The following is a 25,593-nucleotide window of genomic DNA, read 5'->3' on the forward strand; positions in this document are numbered from 1 at the left end:
ATGGGGGATAAAATAGAGCCCTGTGGAACCCCATGGCACAATTGCCATGGCACAGAGCAATAATCCCCCAGCACCACCTTCTGGAATCGGCCATCCAAGTAGGAGCGGAACCACTGTAGTGCAGTGCCTCCTACTCCCAACCCAGACAGCCTATCCAGAAGGATACCATGGTCGATGGTATTGAAAGCCGCTGAGAGGTCCAGGAGAATCAACAGGGTCGCACTCCCCCTGTCCCTGTCCCAGCAGAGGTCATCCCACAGGGAGACCAAGGCAGTTTCCGTTCCAAAACCAGGCCTGAAGCCCGATTGAAATGGATCTAGATAATCCGTTTCATTCAAGAGTGCCTGGAGCTGTCCTACAACCACCCGCTCAAGTACCTTGCCCAGGAAGGGGATGTTGGCCACTGGCCTATAATTGTTAACATCCTCTGGGTCCAGGTTAGGCTTTTTCAGGAGTGGTCTAATTACTGCCTCTTTTAAAGCGGCAGGCACCACTCCCTCTCTCAAGGAGGAATTTACAACCTCCTGGACCCAGCCGGACAACCCCTCCTTGTTTGATTTAATAAGCCATGAAGGGCAAGGGTCTCGTACACAAGTGGTCGATCGGACTTGGCCAAGCACCTTGTCCGCATCCTCAGGCCTCAGTAACTGAAACTCATCCAATAAAACTGGACCAGTTGGTGCTCTGAACGCCTCTACCAATGGAACTGCATTGATGGTGGTGTCCAGTTCATGATGAATCTGAGCGACTTTATCCTCAAAGTGCTGTGCAAACTTGTCACAGCGTGCTACCGAGGGTTCCACTGTCTCTCTCCCTGGCCCAGAATGTAACAGGCCGCGAACCACTCGGAAAAGCTCTACTGGACGACACTGAGAAGATGCAATGTTGGTGGAAAAGAACTGCCTCTTTGCCACCCTCACCGCCACAGAGTAGGCTCGATAGTGGGCTCTTACCTGTGTTCGGTCAGACTCAGCATGAGTTTTCCTCCACCTGCGTTCTAGCCGTCTCCCCTCTTGCTTCATTGCCCTCAGCTCAGGTGTATACCAAGGAGCTGGCCGGGCTCTGCTCAGAGGGAGAGGGCGCTTGGGCGTGATCGTGTCAACCGCCCGAGTCATCTCTGCATTCCACAGAGTGACCTGGGCTTCGACAGGAGCACCAGCCATAGCAGCAGGAAAATCCCCCAGAGCCCTCTGGAATCCATCGGAATCCATTAATCTCCGGGGGCGGACCATTTTAATAGGTCCCCCACCCTTGCAGAGGGGAAAGGCTGCCAGGAGTCTAAACCTCAGCAGGAAGTGATCTGACCATGACAAAGGGACAGATGTTAATTCCTCCACTTTCAGATCACCATCCTCCTGCCCAGTTGAGAAAACCAGATCAAGCGTGTGTCCTTTTATATGCGTTGGGCCGATGACATGTTGGGACAGCCCCATGGTTGTCATGGCGGCCATGAAGTCCTGAGCCGCCCCGGATACAGCGGCCTCGGCATGGAAGTTGAGATCCCCCAGGACCATCATCCTAGGGGTCCTCAACACCAAGTCCGAGACCACCTCCGTCAGCTCAGGCAGGGAGTCTGATGGGCAGCGGGGTGGGCGGTACACCAACAGAATCCCTAATTTGTCCCGGGTACCCAACACAAGGTACAAACACTCAAGATCTGCACTCGAATGAGCAGGAAGCCTGGAGAGGGAGATTGAATTCCAATAGACCACGGCAATCCCCCCCCCCCGACCCTCAAGTCGGTGTTGGTGCTGCACCGAGTACCCAGGAGGGCACAGCTGGGATAGAGTGACCCCTCCCAGGTCTCAGTAATACATGCCAGGTCAGCCCCCTCATCCACAATCAAATCATGGATGAGGGAGATTTTATTTTGGGCCGACCTGGCATTCAGCAGCAGCATCACCAGACCCGAGGGCAGACTGGTAAGGCTGCCAGGAACCATCAGGTTGGGGGAAGAACCAGAAGAGGGGACAGCTGTAAGGTGTCTAGCCCCTCTTCTCCTCAGCTGGCCTGTTAATCCCCCAACGCCATACCTCCCCCTGCCTGTGACCACAGTTATGGTGGCACCTCCCCGACCCTCTGAGTTGCCCAGTAGTCCTCCCAGGCACATATTGAAATGTTAGGGTATAAAATGCACAACAGTTTAAAAGAATATAAAAGATAAGAGATAAAAGAGAACAGCAGCTAAGAAGGAGCAGATATTTGCTGCTGGTATTGTGGCTGCTGGTGTCTCTGGAGAGGCAGGTGGGTGGGTCTTCAGATCCTATGCGACTCCAGCATCGCACTTGGCATGACACCAAGGTGCTGCCTCTGGCAGCCCCGCCTTAAGCACCTGTGGGCATGGGCAGAAGCAGGCTCAGGCTCAGGCTCCACCTGGTGCAGTTGCTGGCTGGTCCTTCTTCCCCCAGGCTCCTTCCCTGGCAGTAAAGAATCAGGCAGGCTGTCCTGCAGCTTTTAGATATTCCCTTGCAGCATGAGGAATGCATACAGGCATTCTCCAGCCACTGCTAGTTTAGCTGTCTGTGGGGGAGGCCCTGATATTTCTAATCCCCCAGTATCTTTCTGCAAGCCAAGCGTAGGGGGCCCTTCACCATGTGATCCTCCCTCCTAACCTGCTTATCACATTATTTAGGCCCAAGGGGATATTCACACACAGACAACCCACTTTGAAAATATCAGTCATGATAGGAGCTTTGGGAGACATGCAATTTATTTCTTGCATCCCTTCGGCTCTTGTAGTTCAATAACCGGAAGCAATTTTTCCACCTGTCCCCCCAGAAGGGAGTTACAGGCAGATCAGCGGTGCTTTCCTCCATCTCACACATTAACGAAATGCCAAGCAGCATCCCCCTCCTAGAAGAGCTAAGAGGAAGATAATGTGAAACTTGCAAGGATGGAGCATTTTTGTAAAAGAGCATACCAATTTGAATGGGTCTCGGTGATCTCCTCCTAATAATATAATGTGGAGGTTTTAAGTTAAAGGATTTCTGGATTCAGCAGTGTCAAATTGAAATGCTACCTGTTCATATAGCTTAATATGCAGTGCTCCTGGACTTGCAGGAATGGCATGATTAATTTTAAATCACTCATTTTAGTAATTAAGTTACATTTATTTACTCTCAGGCCCATTAAAAAGATGGCAACCGGCATGATCCTTGCAGGCTTGGCATTTGCAGCTGCAGCTGTTGTAGAACTCAAGATAGAGGTAAGCACTGAGCAGCTGCATGCAAGGGGGTAGAGATACATGTTTTCTACACTAATAAACCAGTGGCCATTTTCCGCAACTTGATTTAAATTATTGGCTGGTGAACACATGTTTAAAATGACAACAAGGTTACAGGTTCTCATTTTGGAACAGAGGTTGAAGGTAACGAATCTGTAAATCGGTGTTAACGTATCTGGAGCAATCTGGATCAATAATGACTGAAATTGATGGAATCCCTGCAGTTATGTTGTTGGCATTATGATCTTTCTTTTAATTAGGAAAATGCTGTGCCAATGCCAGTTCCCAGAGAAAGTTACATTCAGGTTCTGAATTTGGCAGACAGCAATATTGAAGTGGTGATCCAAGATTATGACTTATTTCAGCAGCCCATCAAACCTTTTCAGGTGAGCTTTCTTTCCTATTTATGGCAGCAGATCCAGTATGATTATTCCTATTAAAGTCAATAGGTAGATTTAAAAACAAAACAAACCAGAGGTGGAAGCAAAGCACGTGCAATTATATTGGTTTGGACAATGTCAAAGAGTGTTCAAACTACTGCACAATTGCGCTCATTTCACATGCCAGCAAGGTGATGCTCAAAATCCTACAAGCTAGGCTTCAGCAGTATGCGAACCAAGAACTACCGGAAGTACCAGCTGGGTTTCGAAGAGGCAGAGGAACTAGAGATCAAATCGCCAACATTCGCTGCATCATGGAGAAAGCAAGAGGATTACAGAAAAACGTCTATTTCTGCTTCATTGACTACGCTAAAGCCTTTGATTGTGTGGATCACAACAAACTGTGGCAAATTCTTAAAGTGATGGGAGTACCAGACCACCTTACCTGTCTCCTGAGAAACCTGTACGAGGGTCAAGAAGCAACAGTAAGAACCAGACATGGAACAACCGAGTGGTTCAAAATTGGGAAAGGAGTACGACAAGGCTGCATATTGTCACCCTGCTTATTTAACTTATATGCAGAGTACATCATGAGAAATGCCGGGTTGGATGAATCACAGGTCGGAATTAAGATTGCTGGGAAAATTATCAACAACCTCCGATATGCAGACGATACCACCCTAATGGCAGAAAGCGAAGAGGATCTCAAGAGCCTCTTGTTGAGGGTGAAAGAGGAGAGTGCAAAAGCTGGTTTGAAACTCAACATTAAAAAAACGAAGATCATGGCATCTGGCCCCATCACTTCCTGGCATATGGAAGGGGAAGAAATGGAAGCAGTGACAGATTTTATTTTCTTGGGCTCCAAGATCACCGCATACGGTGACTGTAGCCATGAAATTAAAAGACGCTTGCTCCTTGGGAGGAAAGCTATGGCAAACCTAGACAGCATAGTAAGAAGCAGAGACATCACCTTGCCAACAAAGGTTTGTATAATCAAAGCTATGGTTTTCCCAGTAGTAATGTATGGCTGTGAGAGCTGGACTATAAGGAAGGCTGAGCGCCGAAGAATTGATGCTTTCGAACTGTGGTGCTGGAGAAGACTCTTACGAGTCCCCTGGACTGCAAGGAGGTCAAATCAGTCAATCCGAAAGGAAATCAACCCTGAGTGCTCATTGGAAGGACAGATACTGAAGCTGAAGCTCAAATATTTTGGCCACCTAATGCGAAGAGAAAACTCTCTGGAAAAGACCCTGATGCTGGGAAAGACTGAAGGCAAAAGGAGAAGGGGACGGCAGAGAATGAGATGGCTAGATAGCATCACCGATGCAATGAATATGAACTTGAGCACACTCCGGGAGAGAGCGCAGGACAGGAAGGCCTGGCATGCTATGGTCCATGGGGTCACGAAGAGTCAGACACGACTGAACGACTGAACAACAACAACAACAACAACAACAACACATGCGTCCTTTGTCTGTTGTCAGGCATAGTGCTGTGGCTTCTGTATGACAAGGGAAGCATCAATTCTTTCATATGTTCAGAGGAACAAGAAGATTTGACCTTCTTCTCCTGCATCTATCCTGCCATATGGAGTGGTGGCACATATCTACAGGGCACTGTGCCTTTGACAGCAGCCCCCTCCCTCCCCAGTGCATTTCAACAGAAAAGGCACAGATGGCAGACTATATTTACTTATAATTAGGAAAAAAAGGTTAACTCTTCTGGGATAAATGTGTGCCAGAAATGGCCCTTTATACAATCTATGTCTCCCACTGCTCACGCTCAAGAAGCATTTCAGTTTACATCTGAAAGATACATGCTTGAAGAGGAAAAAATAAAAATAAATGCACATGAAAAATATAAAGAACAGGGTCATTAACTTTAAAGTCTCTCTGAAAATGTGACTCTTTCCCTTTTTCATAATTCTAAGATTATTACATGGAAGTTCAAGCTTGCCGTGAATCCAACTGGCATGTCTTTTTGCACGATGTGTTGCTGGCACTCATCTAAGGAGGGGGTGCAGGTGATACCACAGTCCTAGATGTCTGTTCTTGTTTATGCTCGACTCCCTGGTTGGTTGGTTTTATTCATACAAAAACTCAGGCTTCACTAAAGAAGTGTGGGCTGAAACCTTGTCCTGTCCATCTTCCTGCCTCCCACCCCTTTGAATTTGTGCGCCCCATTTACCTTTGCTACACCCATTTATCTAGATGTGAGAACTAGTGGAGTGGAGAGGCTTAGGGATGGAGCTTGCTTCCACCCTAGCAGTTCAATCTGGGATTGCCATCTTTCGTTAACTCTCTTTTTTCAGACAAACCTGTTCACATCATTGACAAATTGTTGCATTCCATTTTATGTTTTGTCCTTTACTTTTTGTTAGACCCAATTTGTGATGGGGCAGGGGGTGTAAAATTCAATTCTAGTGCCAGTCAGACTTGTGTAGACAGGCTTACAGCTATCAAAGCTTTTAAGGGCACCTTTTCCTTTAAAGTTTCCTTCTTGCAGATTCTACTCTTTTATGGTGTCCTCTTGATGGATGAGGAATTAGAGATGAATTGACCCTTGAATAGCCTCTCTTGATTGCCCCTTATTGTCATTTTCTGTTCCCATGGGTTGGGCAGGAGAAAGCTTTGGATACTGATATCTTCGTTTATTTACTTTTTTTTTGGAAGTGGATGTGGGATTTCACATGTGGATGTGAAATCCCACTATAACCACCAAGAACAAGGAGCTTGGTGTGGATGGTGGTTTGCAAAACCACAAGCAACAAAACCCAGTACAGAAACTGCCTAATTGCCAAAAAGTGCCTCTGACTCTTTAAATCTTCCTAGTGAGCCCAATTAGTGCCCTTTCCTTCCTACCACCCCCTTTGGTCTTCGTTGTTTTACTGCTTCTCCCTCCAGCCTGGGCTTCTTCTTTCCTCCTGTTTCCTCCTTTTTCTCCACCTTCTGTGCATCCAGACTTGTCCTACCTAACCTCCCTTTTGTCCCTCAGAGTCCTCTTGCCTTGCCTTAATTCTCCTTCCCTTTGCTCAAGGAGCCACAGCCATAGCTTGTTTCTGTTGGTAGGCAATCAGGGGAATGTGGGGATATCAGACGGCACCCCCCAGTGGCTTCTCACAGCTACCCAGAGACTTTTGTTATGGGACAGCTATGTAAATACAGTAATACATAAACAAATGAAATGTTAGGCTACCCCAGGACACAACTCATGATTCCCCTTTTTATTTTATTTTTATTCATTTTTATTTGTGTTGTACCCCACCTTTCTACCAAAAAAATGGCACTCGAGGCAGCTTAGAGGTACAATTAAAATGGATTAAAATGATGTATTAAAATACAATAAAAACATAACAATCCAGAATAAAAAGATAAAAATAAAAAACAGCACCCAACTGAACAGACCCATTTACAGGCCAAAGGCCTTCTTGAATAAAGAGGTCTTTGCCTGCTGGCGGAAAGACAACGGAGAGGGAGTGAACCTAGCCTCCCTTGAGAGGGAGTTCCATAGCCTAGGAGCGGCCACTGAAAAAGCCCTCTCTTGGGTAGCCACCAATCATACCTCTGAAGGCAGTGGTCTCGAAAGAAGGGCCTCTTCAGAAGACCTTAAGAAATGGGCAGGCTCGTATGGGGGAAGGTGGTCTTTCAGGTAGCCTGGTCACAATCTGTATAGTGCTTTAAAGGTCATAACCAGCACTTTTTCTGACAAACATATTTGTTTTGATATTTGTTTCTTTATTACAGAATGAGAATACATATATAATTTTTTTACCCTTTTCTTTTTGCTTAGGACCCTGAGTACTCCAAATTAATTCTGAATAGTGACCAACAAAGCCTTCATTTTAAGATACAGTGCCAAGGATTATCTTCCACATTTGATCATATTGTCCAGGAAAAATCTGTGAACAGCTTAATGGTCTACAAGGCAGAAAGAAGTCTAGCAAGCCATTTAGTAAGTGTGGAAACCAAATGGGGGCAAAGACAGATATTTGAAGAAATTTTCCAACAGCAGAATGGCAATGTTGAATACGACCCATGATTACTCTCAATGCCTTTGCAAGTAGTGCTGCATCTGCTCTAACATCTGCTGGGTGGTTTTATGGCAGCTGAGCTGCTAGACCTCATTTAAACTGTCAAATGCTGCAGTGGGAGATTAGAATAAAGCCTACTGAATGGCAAAGGCCTAGGAAGATCGTAGAAGAAATGTTCTCCAGGAGGCCTTCACAAAAAGCCAAGTTTGCAGAGAAGCTTTAGAATAGCAATGGGATAAACCAATTCAGGATGTGATATGTTTACTGGTTGTTTTAGCATTTCAGAACAGAAGTCTCCAAAATGACCATGCTGAAAGCTATCAAAATCATTAGACTTACTTTTGGCCATTTGGGAATAGCAAACCACGGCCAACAATGCAGTTTCCATTTTTTGTTAATAAGTCGTCACTTTGACAACAAGCCGTATTTCTTTTCGTAAAATCGCTCCCCATTTTCATGGTAGATGCAGCAAATGAAGTAATTTTTCTAGCTTCATTTCAGCGATATTTCAGCTCTTTGCAGACCAGCCATTAACTTGACAGAGTAGAGTAGGCCAGATGATGAAGCGATCTTCTCTCTTTCTACGTATAAGTAGCCAAATCAGAGCTAAAATCTTAATGATGGGACACTTTTCCCATTTTTACTGTTTCCTGCACAATGGAGCCTGAATAATCATAGGGTAATCTTTTCAGGGAGAGATGCTGGATAAAGAAATCAGGTCAAAATAAAAGGGTTGGACTATATGATGTTGAAGTCCTTAAGTTCCAGTCCAACTAATCTGTAGGGATAATCATGTTGTACTTTGAATTATTTTCCTTTTGTGTGCTTTCCTATCGACATCACAAAAGTAAAGACTTAGCCCAGTTTACTAGGTGGTCCTGGGGTGCTTCTAGATGAGGCTTTTATCATGTCATTGCCCACCTCATCCACAGATTCTTTCAGCCAGTCCAGACATCATCTTCCACTCATAACCTTCCCATGTTTTCCCACTGCTTTTTCTGTCTTTTGTCTTACTGCAGAAAATCTATTAAGGAGAAAGAGACTGAATAGCTGCACAGTAGGAATGTACAAATCAGCAAAACTTTGGCTTGCCAAAGTTCTCCGAATTCCATCTCGAAGCTCATTCCGACTTGAGTCCATAGCTGATTGCGAGCTTTTTTTTCTTTTTGCATGAAAATTCATGCAAATATTTGTGCAGATTTTTCCAAATGTACACATCAATTGTGTGTATCTTTGAAATGCACACATATTTCTCCCATTAATTGAGGTGCATTTGTGTGCATTTTTCAAAAGTATGAATTTTTTTCATGCACATATTTCAAATGAACCCATGCTGTCACATGCAAATTTTGTGGCCTACAAATGACATTGCAAGTTCAGAACTGCACAGACTTCAACCACAGATTGCATTTGAGCTGTGTTGGTTCTGGAAAGTGTGAACTGGATATATCCTGTTCAAAAACAAACTGAAACAAAGTTCTCATACATCCCTACTACACAGAGCCTTTTGACTGATAACACTAGGAGCCCTCTGTCTGGAAGCACCCCTAGAGAAGTTTACCAGAATTAAAGCTCAGGGTATTCTTCTCCATTAGAGTTTCTTTCCTCTGTCCATGACTGTTGACTTCAGCTGGCTGGCTGCCACTGCGACTGCCCTGATCCTTTTATCCCTTCCTGTTCCTTTCCCAGGCTCTTATGAAGCAGACATTCAGCCTTCAGTGTTTCCATTCTTAGGATCCTGGACAGGCTACACCTAGATGCCTGGTTGATGCTATATAATTCTCTCTTTCTCTGCCCACCCCCTCCCCCCGTTCACTAGTAGAACATCACAGAAGTCAATTAAACAACTTACTTTCTGTTTCAGCCCTATTGTTTTCCAATACTTTTTTTTATGGGATTCAGAAAGGGGATGGTTTCAGTAACGTCTCCATATATTTGATGGCATCACAGCCACCAATGAAAAATGTATCAGTGTCGGTCAGCATTGATAGCTGGCTGGATCCACTAGTGGGATGCTAATCAGCTTGAATTAATTGTCAAGGGAATGTGTTGACTCCTTGCAAGCAATTTGTTCATTATTACTCATGTTTATCTACTATTTGTTTTACAACATTGTCTGTTTTTATTTATTTATATATATATATGGAGAGGGGGGCGGGGAGAGAGCCCATAGCACTCCAAGGCATTTTATATACATGGAAGGAAAAGAAGTAGAGAGGGGGAAAGGAACAATTTTCTTGTTCAGAAGAAGCCATAGTCTAAAAAGCATTACAATTAAGAGAAGGAAACCTGTAAAGATCTACCCTAACAAAAGACTATCTATCTATCTATCTATCTATCTATCTATCTATCTATCTATCTATTATAGCCCTGTTTATGTGCACTTACAATCCCCATGCAGCACACCCACTTCATTATTATGGAGAGAGTTATTACAACCCCCCGAGAAATCTGCAGCTAAACACATGTTGTTTATATTGTTTGGGACTAATAGGCAAAATTCTGACTTACACACCTCTTCTCAGCTCTTTGCAACAAGCAGTGACAGTGCCTTTTGTCCCCGAGCCCCCTGAGAAGTTTTCCACCATTTCCCTCCTGCATCCTTGTCCCTTTAACCTTCAGCAATGCCTCTGCCAAACACCTCTCTTTCTTTTCACATCCCATTTCTGAAACAACATGAGCTGCTGTGCTGTGATGATAAAGTGTCTGCCTTACCAAGTCAAGGTCAAAGAAAGTCCATGAAATGTTCATTTATTGTTTGCAATCGATATGTGAAAGTAAGGCACTTTGTACTCCTCTAGAGGTCCTCTAGACCAATGATGGGCAAAAAGGGTAGATTAGGATCTACTGGCAGATCTCTGGGTGATTTGCAGTAGATCAGTAAGGGTTTCTGACTCCCAATAGTTTAACAATAGCAAGTCAAATTGAAAGTTAAAAAAAACAACAACTCTGCAGCAGCTGGCTTTGTGTGCATTGCTTGCCTCTTAGCCTCAGTGTTCTTCACCTGTAAAATATATTAACCGATTGTTGTTTTTGCAGCTCTACCGATTGCTTTGAGAGTTTGGTGTTAGGATCACTGATGTATAGTAACTCACATGTAGATTTGTATTTGTAATACAGTGCATTACTCGTGAGGTGCAGGAGGCAACTGACTCCACTACTGCCACTCCCCTTCATTATTTTGTGCCTGGCTCTGATTAATTTTAGTAAAATAACGCAGTAAGACCTGCAAGCCCAAAATCTGCCCACCCTTGCTCTAGACATGTGGCATTGTATGGACTTAGGCTAATGATTCTGTGTGGCTGTTTGCACAACACCACAGCCCACCATGGGTTATTTAACTCATGGTGAGCTGTGGCACGTGTGGGACTCATATGGCCGCCATTGTGAATATTCAACCCCTACTCAGGGCTTACTGTGTCATGCAAACCTGGTCAGCATGAGTTATGCAAGGGTTATTCTTTAACCTTCGCATAACCCACACTTGCTGAGTTCACATGACATGATATTCAAAATGGCGGCCGCATGTGCCCCGCACGTGCCGCAGCCTCACTGTTGTTTAACCCTTGCATAACCCATGAGGTTCACACAACACAACAACCCTTGAGTGGGAGCTTGCATATTCAAAATGGCACCCATGGATGCCACGGCTCATCTGAACCCGATCTATATATGTCTCTCTCCAACTCCTTTCTGAAGCCAGTGCTGGTCCAGCACCTGAGTATGTAGGTCTGTCTTCTTTGCTCATCCTTCTTCCTACTGCCCATGATCTGTGGAAACAAAGTGTAATTGGTTAAGCACCTACTTTTGTCATAAAGTAGGTCTGGTTCAGAGTAGAGCAACACGTATGTCCTATTGCAGCTAATATAATAGGGGTCTTTATGGAGATGAGAAAATTATCCCACCCATTTGTTGCATCAACAAGAGCCTGGTAGGTTATAGATTTGATAGATACTTTTCTAGCAGAACTCAAGCCATCTCAGAAAAGCACATGGCGAGCATCTCCCTCCATTCAATAGAGTGACATTCAGAACCCATGTTTTCATCTGCAGACTCTTTGCTTCTTAGAAAGCCTTCATGTAAGCAGAAATTGTACAATGATTTTGTTTCCCTTTGGTTTTAGATAAAAGACATGGATAAAAAACCATCAGAAGGAATGACAGCTGTGAGGTGTGAACTGGCTTTGGGTGATCTGTTTCTTTGCAGTTATAATTCCATGGTTTGACTGAAACCATTAATCCAGGCTGCTTAGCCAGAGCTTGGACCTCATCAGTACGTTTTGAGTGAGGGCTGTACAGTTTGCATTAGCAGAAGGGTGTGGTTGCACTCATGTCCTGCTTGTGGACTTCCCGTGGGCATCCAATAAGCTACTCTACAAGCAGAATGCTAGACAAGATAGGCTTTTGGTCTGATCCAGCACAGCTCTTCTTATGTTCTTAAGTTACGTTCTTCTACGGAAATTATGTTTCCCATGGCTAGACCCATTGACAGCCAGTGAGGTAGTGAAAAGATAGGAAGGAGGAGGAGGAAGTTATCGTTGTTGAGGCAATGCCCAAAGAGGAGGGGCTCTTCCAAGCTCTTACTGGCAGGAAATGCAAGGCAGGAGTGAGGCAGGCACTGGCTGGATGTAGCACGGTGTAGGTGTGCAGCTGCCAACTGGCTAAAGGTTCCCATTGCAGGCATGGCTGCAGTCTGCACTGAGCATTCCTAGCCAGCCAGCCAGTGACACTAGTGGTCTCTGTAGCAAATATGTGAAGGGTGAAGGACAGAATACATGTATTTCTGAACGTGCAAGGGTGGGCATAGGCTGCCATTCAGAGCTATATCCTTTAGTTTAGGAATACACATCAGGTTTTCCATGTTTCCTATGGGGAGATGCTGATCTGTTGTAGCTGTGGCAAATGTGATCGCCAAGTAAACAGTGAAGCAGCTCTGAGAGAAAGTGACAATGGTCAGGTATTCTGGTTCACTCTTGTATGAGCAGTAATGTAGAGTATGAATCTACCACCTAGACCTGGGTGGCTTTAGAAATGCTTCCTCCAAAGCAGTCTAATACCTAGGGAAAAAATGAGGTCTGAGCCAAAATTTCTCAGAAAATAACTTTGACAAATTTGATTAGAACGAAAAAGCTCCTCCTGAACTGTTGAAGAATTTCAGTCCTTCCTTGGAGGATGACATGGCCTCCCCAGTTTCACCATCTGTGAATTTTGGGTGCAACTGTGGAGCCAGTTTTAATATTGGTTAATATTATTTTAATATTGTCAAAGGAAGCAATGTTTGGGCCCTGCTCCTTCTGGTCCTCATCTCTTAGCCCATTGCTTCCTTCATCCATCAATATTAACAAACAATAATTAGTTATTGATTTCAGATAATTTCTATACTGCTTTTCATTAAAAAACACACATACCAGAAATAAAAATGATAAAATACCATAAAAACAGTAAATAAAATAATAAAACAGTGATAAAACAATAACATCTCATTAAAATGATGGCAATGCTAGTGGTTGGGAAATGTCTACAGATAGACCTTAGCTGCAGGGAAGAAGGGAAAGATGTATGAGGGAACTTACAATTTTGCACTGGATTGAGCAGATGTATTGAATTTACTTAGGGCCTGGAACACCATAAAGCAGCCTTTCCCAACGTGGTCCCCTCCAGATGGACTACAACTCCCAGCATTCCTGAGCACTGGTCATGCTGACTAGGGCTGATGGGAATTCAAGTCCAAAATATCTGGAGGGGACCAGGCTGGGAAAGGCTCCTAAAATTAATGGCAAATCTAGATCTGTAATCTGTAATTTGGTAATCTGGATTCCAGATCAAATAACATAAGGAATTCCATTATAGTATGTTAGATAAATGATCCTCCTAGCCCATTATGAGATATGCTGACAAACATCTGATCTGAGGTCTCCTCAGAAAGAGATTCTTCCCAGCTTCACTATATATGATCCTTTGGGGTGCAATCCTCGTTTGGGGAGTTGTAGGACTTTTTTTTGTCTAAACATGCATAGGAGTGTGCTTTTAGTTTATTTATTTATTTATTTATTTATTTCTATACCGCCCAATAGCCGAAGCTCTCTGGGCGGTTCACAAAAATTAAAACCAAACAACACACAATAAAACCATTTAAAATATATAGAACATTAAAACCACAATATAACAATACAACCACAATAAAACCTAGCAGCAGTACAGGAATTTAAAATACAGATTTAAAACAGCAAAGATAAAAATTTAGAAAGCTAAGAAGCCTGGGAAAATAAAAAGGTCTTCACCTGGCGCCGAAAGGAGTACAATGTAGGCGCCAGGCGAACCTCACTAGGGAGCTCATTCCAGAGCCGGGTTGCCACAACAGAAAAAGCCCTCCTCCTAGTAGCCACCCGCCTCACTTCCTTTGGCAGGGGCTCACGGAGAAGGGCCGCTGATGCTGATCTTAAGGTCCGGGCAGGCACATATGGGAGGAGGCGATCCTTCACGTAACCTGGCCCCAAGCCGTTAAGGGCTTTGAATGTTAACACCAGCACTTTGAATCGGGCCCGGAAATGGACTGGCAGCCAGTGCAGCTGGAAAAGTACTGGCGTAATATGAGCTCGCAGGCCAGTCCCTCTTAACAATCTTGCTGCCCTATTTTGGACCAGCTGAAGTTTCCGGACCGTTTTCAAAGGCAGCCCCACGTATAACGCATTGCAGTAATCCAGACGAGAAGTTATCAGAGCATGGATAACTGTAGCTAGGCTATCTCTGTCCAGATAAGGGCGTAGTTGGTATACCAGCCTAAGCTGATAAAAAGTGCTCCGTGCCACTGAGTTCACCTGTGCCTCAAGTGACAGTTCTGGATCCAAGAGCACCCCCAAACTACGAACCTGATCCTTTAGGGGGAGTGCAACCCCCTCCAGAACAGGTTGAATATCACCTAGCCGGGCAGACGAACCACCCACTAACAGTACCTCTGTCTTGTCTGGATTGAGTTTCAGTTTATTAGCCCTCATCCAGTCCATTACCGTGCCCAGGCACTGGTTCAGAACAGCCACTGCCTCACCTGGGTTTGATGAAAAAGAGAGGAAGAGCTGGGTGTCATCCGCATATTGATGGCACCTCAGCCCACACCTCCGGATAACCTCCCCCAGCGGTTTCATGTAGATGTTAAACAGCATGGGGGATAAAATAGAGCCCTGTGGAACCCCATGTCACAATTGCCATGGCACAGAGCAATAATCCCCCAGCACCACCTTCTGGAATCGGCCATCCAAGTAGGAGCGGAACCACTGTAGTGCAGTGCCTCCAACTCCCAACCCAGATATCCTATCCAGAAGGATACCATGGTCGATGGTATCGAAAGCCGCTGAGAGGTCCAGGAGAATCAACAGGGTCACACTCCCCCTGTCCCTCTCCCGGCAGAAGTCATCCCACAGGGCGACCAAGGCAGTTTCCGTTCCAAAACCAGGCCTGAAGCCCGATTGAAATGGATCTAGATAATCCGTTTCATTCAAGAGTGCCTGGAGCTGTCCTACAACCACCCGCTCAAGCACCTTGCCCAGGAAGGGGATGTTGGCCACTGGCCTATAATTATTAACATCCTCTGGGTCCAGGTTAGGCTTTTTCAGGAGTGGTCTAATTACTGCCTCTTTTAAAGCAGCAGGCACCACTCCCTCTCTCAAGGAGGAATTTACAACCTCCTGGACCCAGCCGGACAACCCCTCCTTGTTTGATTTAATAAGCCATGAAGGGCAAGGGTCAAGCACACAAGTGGTCGATCGGACTTGGCCAAGCACCTTGTCCGCATCCTCAGGCCTCAGTAACTGAAACTCATCCAATAAAACTGGACCAGACGGTGCTCTGAACGCCTCTACCAATGGAACTGCATTGATGGTGGTGTCCAATTCATGACGAATCTGAGCGACTTTATCCTCAAAGTGCCGCGCAAACTTGTCACAGCGTGCTACCGAGGGTTCCACCGTCTCTCTCCCTGGCCCAGAATGTAACAGGCCGCGAACCACTCGGAAAAGCTTCGCCGGGCGACACTGAGAAGATGCAATGCTGGTGGAAAAGAACTGCCTCTTTGCCACCCTCACCGCCACAGAGTAGGCTCGATAGTGGGCTCTTACCTGTGTTCGGTCAGACTCAGCACAAGTTTTCCTCCACCTGCGTTCTAGCCGTCTCCCCTCTTGCTTCATTGCCCTCAGCTCGGGTGTATACCAAGGAGCTGGCTGGGCTCTGCTCAGAGGGAGAGGGCGCTTGGGCGCGATCGTGTCAGCCGCCCGAGTCATCTCTGCATTCCACAGAGCGACCTGGGCTTCGACAGGAGCACCAGCCATACCAGCAGGAAAATCCCCCAGAGCCCTCTGGAATCCATCGGAATCCATTAATCTCCGGGGGTGGACCATTTTAATAGGTCCCCCACCCTTGCAGAGTTGTTAGCAAAACCTTGCAGAGTTAGTTGGCAAAACCAGACCAAAACTGGGAACTTATAGTAGGGACTAGTGCAAACAGGATTTTCAGGTAGCTGCTTTGGGCTCAGTAATCATGCAAATTGGCCCAGAGCTACGCTAGAGCATTTAGAATCTTAATACAGGTCAAAAAGTTGAATCCTTTAAATAGCAGTAGATGCACATAGGCTGGCCAGAAGCTAGGAATTGGAATTTCCCCTGAGGAAGCAGCCTAAACCTTATTCTCATCAGAGTCCTCTGCTGTCAGGATTCCCTTTTTGCCCAGCTGAGAACTCCAAGAGCCAAATCAACACTCAGACCAGAGGCTGCATTTCCAAGGGTTTAATTCCATTCACCCTAATGAGGCATACAATGCAAATTGCTAGAGACTCACAGACTACAAAAGAAACAGCCATCAGGAAGTTCAAAGGGAAACTACAAATGTTGATCCCTGTTTGGGAAAAAAGCGGCAAGCTCTCTGAACTTAAGGGGTGGGAGGAGAAGATCTCCCCCTCTCCCGTGACACTTCTAGGCACAGCTGTTGACACCGAGCCAATCGGGCAGAGCGCCGAAGTTCAGCCCCTGTGACTTCCCGCTTGTGCCTGCGTCTGTGTCTTGTGTCTAAAAGTTCAGGTTGTTCTTCCCTTGCCTCCCCCTGTTCGCTATCACTCACAGGGATGTGTGAAGGGGGGGGGCTCTGTGCAGCTGTGCCTGTGAAGCCTGGGAAAGTTTCTCCCCAACATGTTGCAGCTCTTCCTCAGAATTTGAGCTACTCTGACACTCTATATGCTCAGAGGCAACCCCGACATCTGCTGTGCCTGTACAGTCCTACATTTGGGGGCCATGAAAGTATCAGTGCCTTCTGAAAAAGCTAGGGCTTACCTAACATATACCTGGTTCACACTTAACAACAACCCAGAGTATGAGTTGCTGTTGAATTGTAGGTTGTGTTGAATTGTGGTTTGTTGTTACATGTGAACCCTGCACTATGGTTTAACTATGGGTTGTTAACCACAAACAACCCAGGAAGACAACCATGGTTTTTTGTTGGATTGTGAACTCTGGGTTGTCTGTGGTTAAGAACCCATAGTTAAACCATAGTGCAGGGTTCGCATGTAACAACAACCCACGATTCAATGACAACCCATACTTAACCTGTACTCTGGGTTATCATTACATGTGAACCAGGTTATAGTGGTTAGGAAAGAGTTATCTGTGAAATAGAGTCATGAAGGAGAGTCATGGTTAGCCCACCATCTTCCCACAAGATCAAACATTTTTTCTCAGCCATCACATTCCACTGAGTTTCTTAGATGGGATTGCCTGCAACAATCATTTTCTTTCTCCTAGAAAGTGAGGGGGCATCACTGCATTGTCTTGAGGGGTTAAATATATAAGGATATGGGAAACTCTGATTAATTGGTAGAATTTGGGGCCAGTGAACTTACCATGAAAATTAAGAGACAGATGAAGCCCCCTTTAAATAGATTGCATGCCTCCAGTAAAATATCTGATGTTTTATTTTACTTTATTCATTTTCTGTCATGATGAAATCAAGTGTCCTTACAGATTCATTAATACTTTGGACCTGGATGTCAACATCACTCTTGTCAATGAGGAATTTGTCAGCATTAACAAAAGTTATGGTGTTTCAAGCTACAGGACCCTGGCAAGGGGAAGGTGAGATTCCATTAACATTTCCATGGTCTAAATTAACTTTCATTTCTCTTCTTGGGTCTCCTGACATCTCTGGATTAGTTTCTAAGAAACGTGGACCTTGCTTGTTAGGTGCCCCTGGTCCAGTTTCTTTAGGTATGTCTCTGTTCAGGCATACTTTTCTGTACTTTTCCAGTTCAAGTCCTCTGTTGGAGGAAATATGCAGTGGGAATGGGCTAAGCTAGGAAACCCAGCAGATAGCTTATGCTCCAAGCAGGCAAAACTCCACTGAGTTGAACAATTACATTCACATGGGGCTTTCCAACCAGAAATGATTGCATGGGCCATCCGTAACTGATTGTGCAGCTGCATGCTGGAACTAAGCACCATCAGTCCCAGGCATCCCTTCTCTCTTGATGGGGGACCATACTTCAGTGGTAGAACACACGCTTTGCATGCAGGAGGAATCCCCTGGCATTGCCAGTTACAAGGATCAGGTAGCAGATGGTGTCGAAGACCTCTGTCTGAAACCCTGAAAAGCCACTGCCAGTCAGAGTAAACCTGGTTGGGAAAAGCTGGGCTAGATAAACAATGTATCCTTGCATAGGACAGCTTCCTGTGTTCCTAGGAGTAACAACAGCAGGCCCACTGCTTTTTGCTGTTTTCAAATACCTGTAACTTGAAATCGCTGTGCCCAGGCATTGTTGTTCCCAACTTTGCTGGAAGTTCTCAGCAAACACAGCCTTCCCTTCAACACAGGTATGGAAAAGGATAAGGGCTGGGGAGAGATGACTGATTACAACTCGCTGCTGCTTTCCTCTCTTTGGCCCACTCAGAAATATGGATCATGATGATGCTAGCCCTTCTGGCACTTGAAATTGGGATCTTTGCAGGCAGGGAAAAAGGAAACGGGTACAGATAATTCCAATATGGCTCTCTGCTCATTCCCCAGCTCTGCCTCTTCTCATTATAGCCATTCTCTATTTGAAAAGGGCCATAAAGGACTGTGATAGCCCTGAAAGCCACATTTGGAAAGATGTGTGAAGCTGTCTTACACTGAGTGCTTCTAGCCCAGGAGCTCTCCAAGCTTACACACAGGGGACTTTATAAACTTTGCAGTGTGAGATCTTGTAACTGGAGGTGCCCAGGACCTTCTGCCTGGAAAGCAGACACTCTTCCATTGAACTACGAAAGGTGTGTGCACTGTGCATCTCAGTTTGCTAGCTGTTATTCTGTGACGTGTAGAAAAGGGTTAGCATGGAGTGGGGAACCTGCGGCCTTCCAGATGGTGCTGAACTACAATTTACATCATCCCCAGCCAGTATGGCCAATGGTTGGGGTGATGGGAGTTGTAGTCCAACAACATCTGGAGAGTCGCGGGTTCCCCACCCTGGCTTAGTACAAAATGTTCCTCATCTGTGCAGCCCTTGCTGAAATTAGTAAATCCAAATCACTGTCATGGCAAATCTGCACAGCTCCTTTGCATCCCGATAAGCCAGCTTGTATGAAAGCCCCTTTTAAGCACTGTGTGTGTGTGTGTGTGTGCATGTGTGTGTGTGAGAGAGAGAGAGAGAGAGAGAGAAAGAAACCTGGCCACCCTGAAAGCCTACTAATGTATTAAATAAATAATTTAAAATGTTGTGAACAGATTTAAACCTTCCATTAAGCTCTATAAGCGAGGCAGCCTGATATATACACATAAGATTTAACCTGAAAGAAAACCAGAGCTGGAAAATAAGGAGAATTATGTCATAAGGAAACAAACGAGGAAAGAATTCAGCAGTGCTGGCCATTTACTGTACAATGTAAAATAAATTCTGATCAGTGTCCTTCAGTTGTTCCTAGAAAGGTAACAATGAAGGTTGCTAGTGCTTAACAGAGGACTGCTAAGCTTAACAGAGGACTGGACACATATGTTATTCATTGCCCCCAATCAGTTTGAACTGAAAAAGCTTGTAAAGAGCTCTGCCCTGTGCTTTTTGGCCATGCGAAGCTAAGCAGGAACTATTGTATTCCCTCTTCCTGTCAAGATACAACAATGTGAAATGCCGAACGAAAGCAGAAGACTCCATCTTGCACCTAGGCCTCCTTGATTTTGGAGCTTCATACACAATTGTTATAACAAACGTAAGTTGCCGAGTTTTGAACGTCTTTTCCATTCCATTTTTGACCTCCTGACTGTGCTGGCATTAGCCAGCCAATGAAATTAAACCATTCTAATTAAATCATTGCTTAATGCAAGTTAAAACCCACAATAACAAAGAAGTTAGCTGTAAGCAGAATACAATAAGCAAATCATGTGCATTATGCTAATATTGTTATGCAACACATGCCATGATCATTCTAGTAAAAATTAAACACTTTATGTCCCATTGAGGTGAACAGGGAGAAAGACCAAACCTCATACTTCACTCTTCCATTGTCATTAGGGAGACTCTGGCTAAAAGGCTAAGCACACTTAGTTGGGAATAGCCCCCACTGAACTCAATGGGGCTTTCTGCTGAATAGTCATGCACAGATTGCAGGCTCGCGTCAGCACCTGGATAGCAGGGCAAGTGCCAGGTTGCCAGGTTAATTGAGGTTGGTGGCAAGTCCACCAACCTCAATTAAAAAACTAAACTGACCTTTTTTTAATGGCCCAGTGGTCTGGAGAGAAGTGCCGCTTGAGGCAGGCAGCCGGAGCTGCCATCTTAATTTCTCCAGAATGTCTCTGGGCAATAACAGAGGATCCAGAAGCATTCTGGGGAAATTAAGATGCCAGGTGCTACTGCAGCCACTTGGTCTGGCGCATCAGTTTTCGGCATTGCACTTCATGCCAGTGGCTGTCCCTGCTGCTACCTGCTGTTGCATTGCCACTACCTTCACTGTGCCCTGGTAAGCCCATGGGGGCCCACCAGGGCAGCTGGGGGGGGGGCGCAGAGGACACCTTGCCCAGATCACCCTCAAAACTGGGGCAGTAATAGAACGCACTTTTAGAAGAACTTAATTTGGCTGCATTGTGCCCAATCGTTAGTCTGTTGTTAGCAGAAGTGGCAGTATATAGTGTATTGTATTCCCCATCCACAGTCATTCAGTTGCTCTGTTTCATGGGTAGTACTGCAATATGGGGAGTGGAGGAAGGGGTGGCATACTGAGGCTATAATCCTTTGCATGCTCAGGAGGAAGCGCCACTGAACACAGTGGGACTTCTTTCGGGATAAATACGTATTGGATTGGGTTGCAAAGCTATCATTTTGGGGGGAAATAAACAGACTGATGAACAGATGAATGGATAGACGCATTTTGGGAAGATATGATCGCAGAGTCACTGTCTCTCTCTTTATGGGAAAACTAATTTCTGACTGTAACAGATAATGGCAAAAATGAGGCACAAAGGCCACCTGGGAAAAATTAAATTTTCACCCATAAATCTTGAGGGTCTGACAAAGATAATCCCCCCCCACCCATTTTCCTGAATATTTCATACTTCGCTGTTTGCTTTCCACAGCTCTATAAACTACTTCCAGCTTCTCAGGGGCAGAATTTGTGCCTGGCCAACCTGGTGACTTTTTCTCTCTGGCTGAGAAGCCAGCCCTGCTGCTTTAGACCACTTGATTCAAATATTTATTCATCATTGATAAAACCCATTACAGACGGTTGGCGAACGGATCCCCTTGTTATAAGATGAAGACCATGTCTTTCAATAAACGCTTACTGAGAGCACAAGAGAAACTGCTAAGCGCAACTTTAAGACTGGGGAGTCTGACACTTTTATACTGTGAAATTGGGGGACAGAAACAGTTTTGAAGCATCGTAGGCATCCCTATCGCATGCCAGGACTTGTGCAGCCTGCTCCCATGTCTGCATTTGGAGGCAAGTCCCACTCAGAGTCTTTCTACATGAGGCATTTATTATGTGCTTGTGATTCCTCACTCACAGTAGTTTGCAGGTGCTTTAGAATCATAGAATAGTAAGGTTGGAAGGGGCCTACAAGACCATCGAGTCCAACCCCCTGCTCAATGCAGGAATCCAAGTCAGAGCATCCCCGACAGATGGCTGTCCAGCCTGATCTGGAATGCCTCCGGTATGGGAGAGCCCACCACCTCCCTAGGTAATTGGTTCCATTGTCATATTGCTCTAACAGTCAGGAATTTTTTCCTGATGTTCAGCCAGAAACTGGCTTCCTGTCACTTGAGCCCATTATTCCATGTCCTGTGATGGAGAAGAGATCCTGGCCTTCCTCTCTGTGACAACCTTTCAAGTACTTGAAGAGTGCTATCATATCTCCCGCTCAGTCTTCTCTTTTCAAAGCTAAACATGCCAGTTCTTTCAGACTTTCTTCATAGCGCTTTGTTTCCAGTCCCGATCATCTTCGTTGCCCTCCTCTGAACCCTCTCCAGCTTGTCTGCATCCTTCTTAAAGTGTGGTGCCCAGAACTGGACACAGTACTCCAGAAAAGGCCTAACCAGTGCTGAGTAGAGGGGAACTAGTACTTCTCGGGATTTGGAAGCTATGCTTCTATTAATGCACCTCAAAATACCATTTGCCTTTTTTGCAGCCACATCACACTGTTGGCTCATATTCAGCTTGTGATCGACAACAGTTCCAAGGTCCTTCTCGCTTGTAGTGTTGTTGAGCCATGTATCCCCCATCTTGTAACTGTGCATTTGGTTTCTTTTTCCTAGGTGCAGAATTTGGCATTTATCCCTATTAAATTTCATTCTGTTGTTTTCTGCCCAGCGCTCCAGAGCCTATCAAGATCACTTTGAATTTTGTTTCTGTCTTCTAGGGTATTAGCTATCCTGCCCAATTTTGTGTCATCTGCAAATCTGATCAGCATTCCCTCTACCTCATCATCTAAGTCATTAATAAAAATGTTGAAGAGCACTGGGCCCAGGACTGAGCCCTGTGGTACCCTGCTTGTTACCTCTCCCCAGTTTGAGAAGATCCCACTGATAAGCACTCTTTGAGTCCGATTCTGTAGCCAACCGTGGATCCACCTGATCATTGTTTCACCTAGCCCACTTTGAGCTAGTTTGCTCATCAGGATATCATGGGGCACTTTGTCGAAAGCTTTGCTGAAGTCGAGGTATATTATGTCCACAGCATTCCCACAGTCCACAAGGGAGGTTACCTGATCAAAAAATGAGATCAGATTTGTCTGGTAGGATTTGTTCTTGATAAATCCATGTTGGCTTCAAGTAATCACTGCATTGTTTTCAAGGTGCTTATGGATGGATTGCATTATAATCTGCTCCAGAATTTTCCCAGGGATTGATGTCAGACTGATTGGTCTGTAGTTCCCAGGTTCCTCCTTTTTGAAGATAGGGACAACATTAGCCCTCCTCCAATCATCTGGCACCTTACCTGTCCTCCAGGATTTCTCAAAGATTATTATCAGTGGTTCTGAGAGTTCTTCTGCCAGTTCCTTTATGACTCTAGGATGCAGTTCATCTGGCCCTGTAGATTTGAACTCATTCAAAGTAATTAGGTGTTCCTTGACCATATGCCTATTGATCTCAAGCTGCAATCCTGCCCCTTCAGCCTGTACTCTGCCTTTGCCAGGGGGGTCATAGACTCTCTTTTGGGAGAAGACTGAGCCAAAGTAGGAAATGAGCACTTCTGCCTTTTCTTTGTCATCTGTTATCATTTTGCTTTCCTTATTTAATAGCTGAACCACCATTTCTTTCCTCTGTCTTTTACTATGCATGTAGCTGAAGAAAGCTTTTTTGTTGCTTTTAGCATCCCTCGCTAACCTCAGCTCGTTCTCAGCTTTAGCCTTCCTGACGCCATCCCTGCAATTCTGTGCTATCTGCCAGTACTCTTCTTTTGTTGCTTGGCCTTCTTTCCACTTCCTATTTGTGTACTTTTTTGTTTTCAGGTCATCTCTAAGCTTTTTGTGAAGCCACATGGGCTTCTTCTGTTGTCTTCCACCTTTTTTTCTTGTTGGAATTATTTGTAATTGCGTCTTGAGAATTTTCTTTTTTTAAAACTCCCACCCATCTTGGACTACTTATCTCATTAGAGTCGCTTGCCATGGGACCTTACTTATCATTGTTCTGAGCTTATTAAAATCAGCTTTCCTAAAATCCAGGGTACAGGTTTGGCTACACTAGGCTTTTGCTTCCTTTAGAACCATGAATTCAAGGATAACATGGTCACTTTCCCCCAAAGTTCTTGTAACTGCTTCTTTACTCACTAAGTCATCTCTGTTGGTTAGGATCAAGTCAAGGATAGCCAATCCTCTAGTTCCTTCCTCTACTTTCTGTAGGAGGAAGTTATCCGCCACACAAGTCAGGAATTTCCTGGAGGGGCCATGTTTTGCAGAATTTGTCTCCCAACAAATATTGGGGAAATTGAAGTCCCCCATTACTACTACATCATGCTTCCTTGAAACATTGTTGTTGTTCAGTCGTTCAGTCGTGTCCGACTCTTCGTGATCCCATGGACCATAGCACGCCAGGCCTTCCTGTCCTGCGCTCTCTCCCGGAGCATGCTCAAGTCCATATTCATTGCATCAGTGATGCTATCTAGCCATCTCATCCTCTGCTGTCCCCTTCTCCTTTTGCCCTCAGTCTTTCCCAGCATCAGGGTCTTTTCCAGAGAGTTTTCTCTCCGCATTAGGTGGCCAAAATATTTGGGCTTCAGCTTCAGTATCTGTCCTTCCAATGAGCACTCAGGGTTGATTTCCTTTAGGACTGACTGATTTGACCTCCTTGCAGTCCAGGGGACTTGTAAGAGTCTTCTCCAGCACCACAGTTCGAAAGCATCACTTCTTCAGTGCTCAGCCTTCCTTATAGTCCAGCTCTCACAGCCATACGTTACTACTGGGAAAACCATAGCTTTGATTCTACGGACCTTTGTCAGCAAGGTGATGTCTCTGCTTCTTACTATGCTGTCTAGGTTTGCCATAGCTTTCCTCCCAAGGAGCAAGCGTCTTTTAATTTCATGGCTACAGTCACCATCTGTGGTGATCTTGGAGCCCAAGAAAATAAAATCTGTCACTGCTTCCATTTCCCCTTCCATGTGCCAGGAAGTGATGGGGCCAGATGCCATGATCTTCATTTTTTTAATGTTGAGTTTCAAGCCAGCTTTTGCACTCTCCACTTTCACCCTCAACAAGAGGCTCTTGAGATTCTCTTCACTTTCTGCCATTAGGGTGGTATCATCTGCGTATCTGAGGTTGTTGATAATTCTCCCGGCAATCTTAATTCGGACCTTTGATTCATCCAACCCGGCGTTTCTCATGATGTACTCTGCATATAAGTTAAATAAGCAGGGCGACAATATGCAGCCTTGTCGTACTCCTTTCCCAATTTTGAACCAATCGGTTGTTCCATGTCTGGTTTTTACTGTTGCTTCTTGACCCTCGTACAGGTTTCTCAGGAGACAGGTAAGGTGGTCTGGTACTCCCATCACTTTAAGAATTTGCCACAGTTTGTTGTGCTCCACACAATCAAAGGCTTTAGCGTAGTCAATGAAGCAGAAATAGACGTTTTTCTGGAATTCTCTTGCTTTCTCCATGATCCAGCGAAAGTTAGCGATTTGATCTCTAGTTCCTCTGCCTCTTCGAAACCCAGCTGGTACTTCCGGTAGTTCTTGGTTCGCATACTGCTGAAGCTTAGCTTGTAGGATTTTGAGCATCACCTTGCTGGCATGTGAAATGAGCACAATTGTACGGTAGTTTGAACACTCTTTGGCATTGCCCTTCTTTGGAATTGGAATGTAAACTGCCACTGTTGAGTGTTCCAAATTTGTTGGCATATTGAGTGCAGCACTTTAACAGCATCGTCTTTTAGGATTTTAAATAGCTCAGCTGGAATGCTGTCATCTCCGCTAGCTTTGTTGTTAGTAATGCTTCCTAAGGCCCAATTGACTCCTTGAAACATTGGCT

At 45.1% G+C, this 25,593-nt stretch overlaps 1 protein-coding gene across 4 annotated transcripts in view; it reads left to right on the forward strand.

Annotated features, from left to right (window-relative positions):
• The window catches only part of SLC15A2 (solute carrier family 15 member 2), a 122,384-nt gene that overhangs the window by 81,642 nt on the left and 15,149 nt on the right, over positions 1 to 25,593 (forward strand). For 2 of the 4 annotated variants that reach the window (XM_084807333.1, XM_084807348.1), the window contains 6 exons: positions 3,124 to 3,205; positions 3,484 to 3,609; positions 7,393 to 7,554; positions 11,757 to 11,803; positions 17,634 to 17,744; positions 19,751 to 19,847. In XM_084807333.1, coding sequence (XP_084663459.1) covers positions 3,124 to 3,205; positions 3,484 to 3,609; positions 7,393 to 7,554; positions 11,757 to 11,803; positions 17,634 to 17,744; positions 19,751 to 19,847 — 625 coding nt within the window. The remainder of the gene's footprint in view (positions 1 to 3,123; positions 3,206 to 3,483; positions 3,610 to 7,392; positions 7,555 to 11,756; positions 11,804 to 17,633; positions 17,745 to 19,750; positions 19,848 to 25,593) is intronic. The other 2 variants (XR_014784047.1, XM_084807338.1) reach the window with 1 other exon arrangement.

The sequence above is a fragment of the Heloderma suspectum genome, chromosome 1 (assembly GCF_057233095.1).
Source record: "Heloderma suspectum isolate Gila_16-S chromosome 1, 16-S_ref, whole genome shotgun sequence".
NCBI classification, from domain to species: domain Eukaryota; kingdom Metazoa; phylum Chordata; class Lepidosauria; order Squamata; family Helodermatidae; genus Heloderma; species Heloderma suspectum.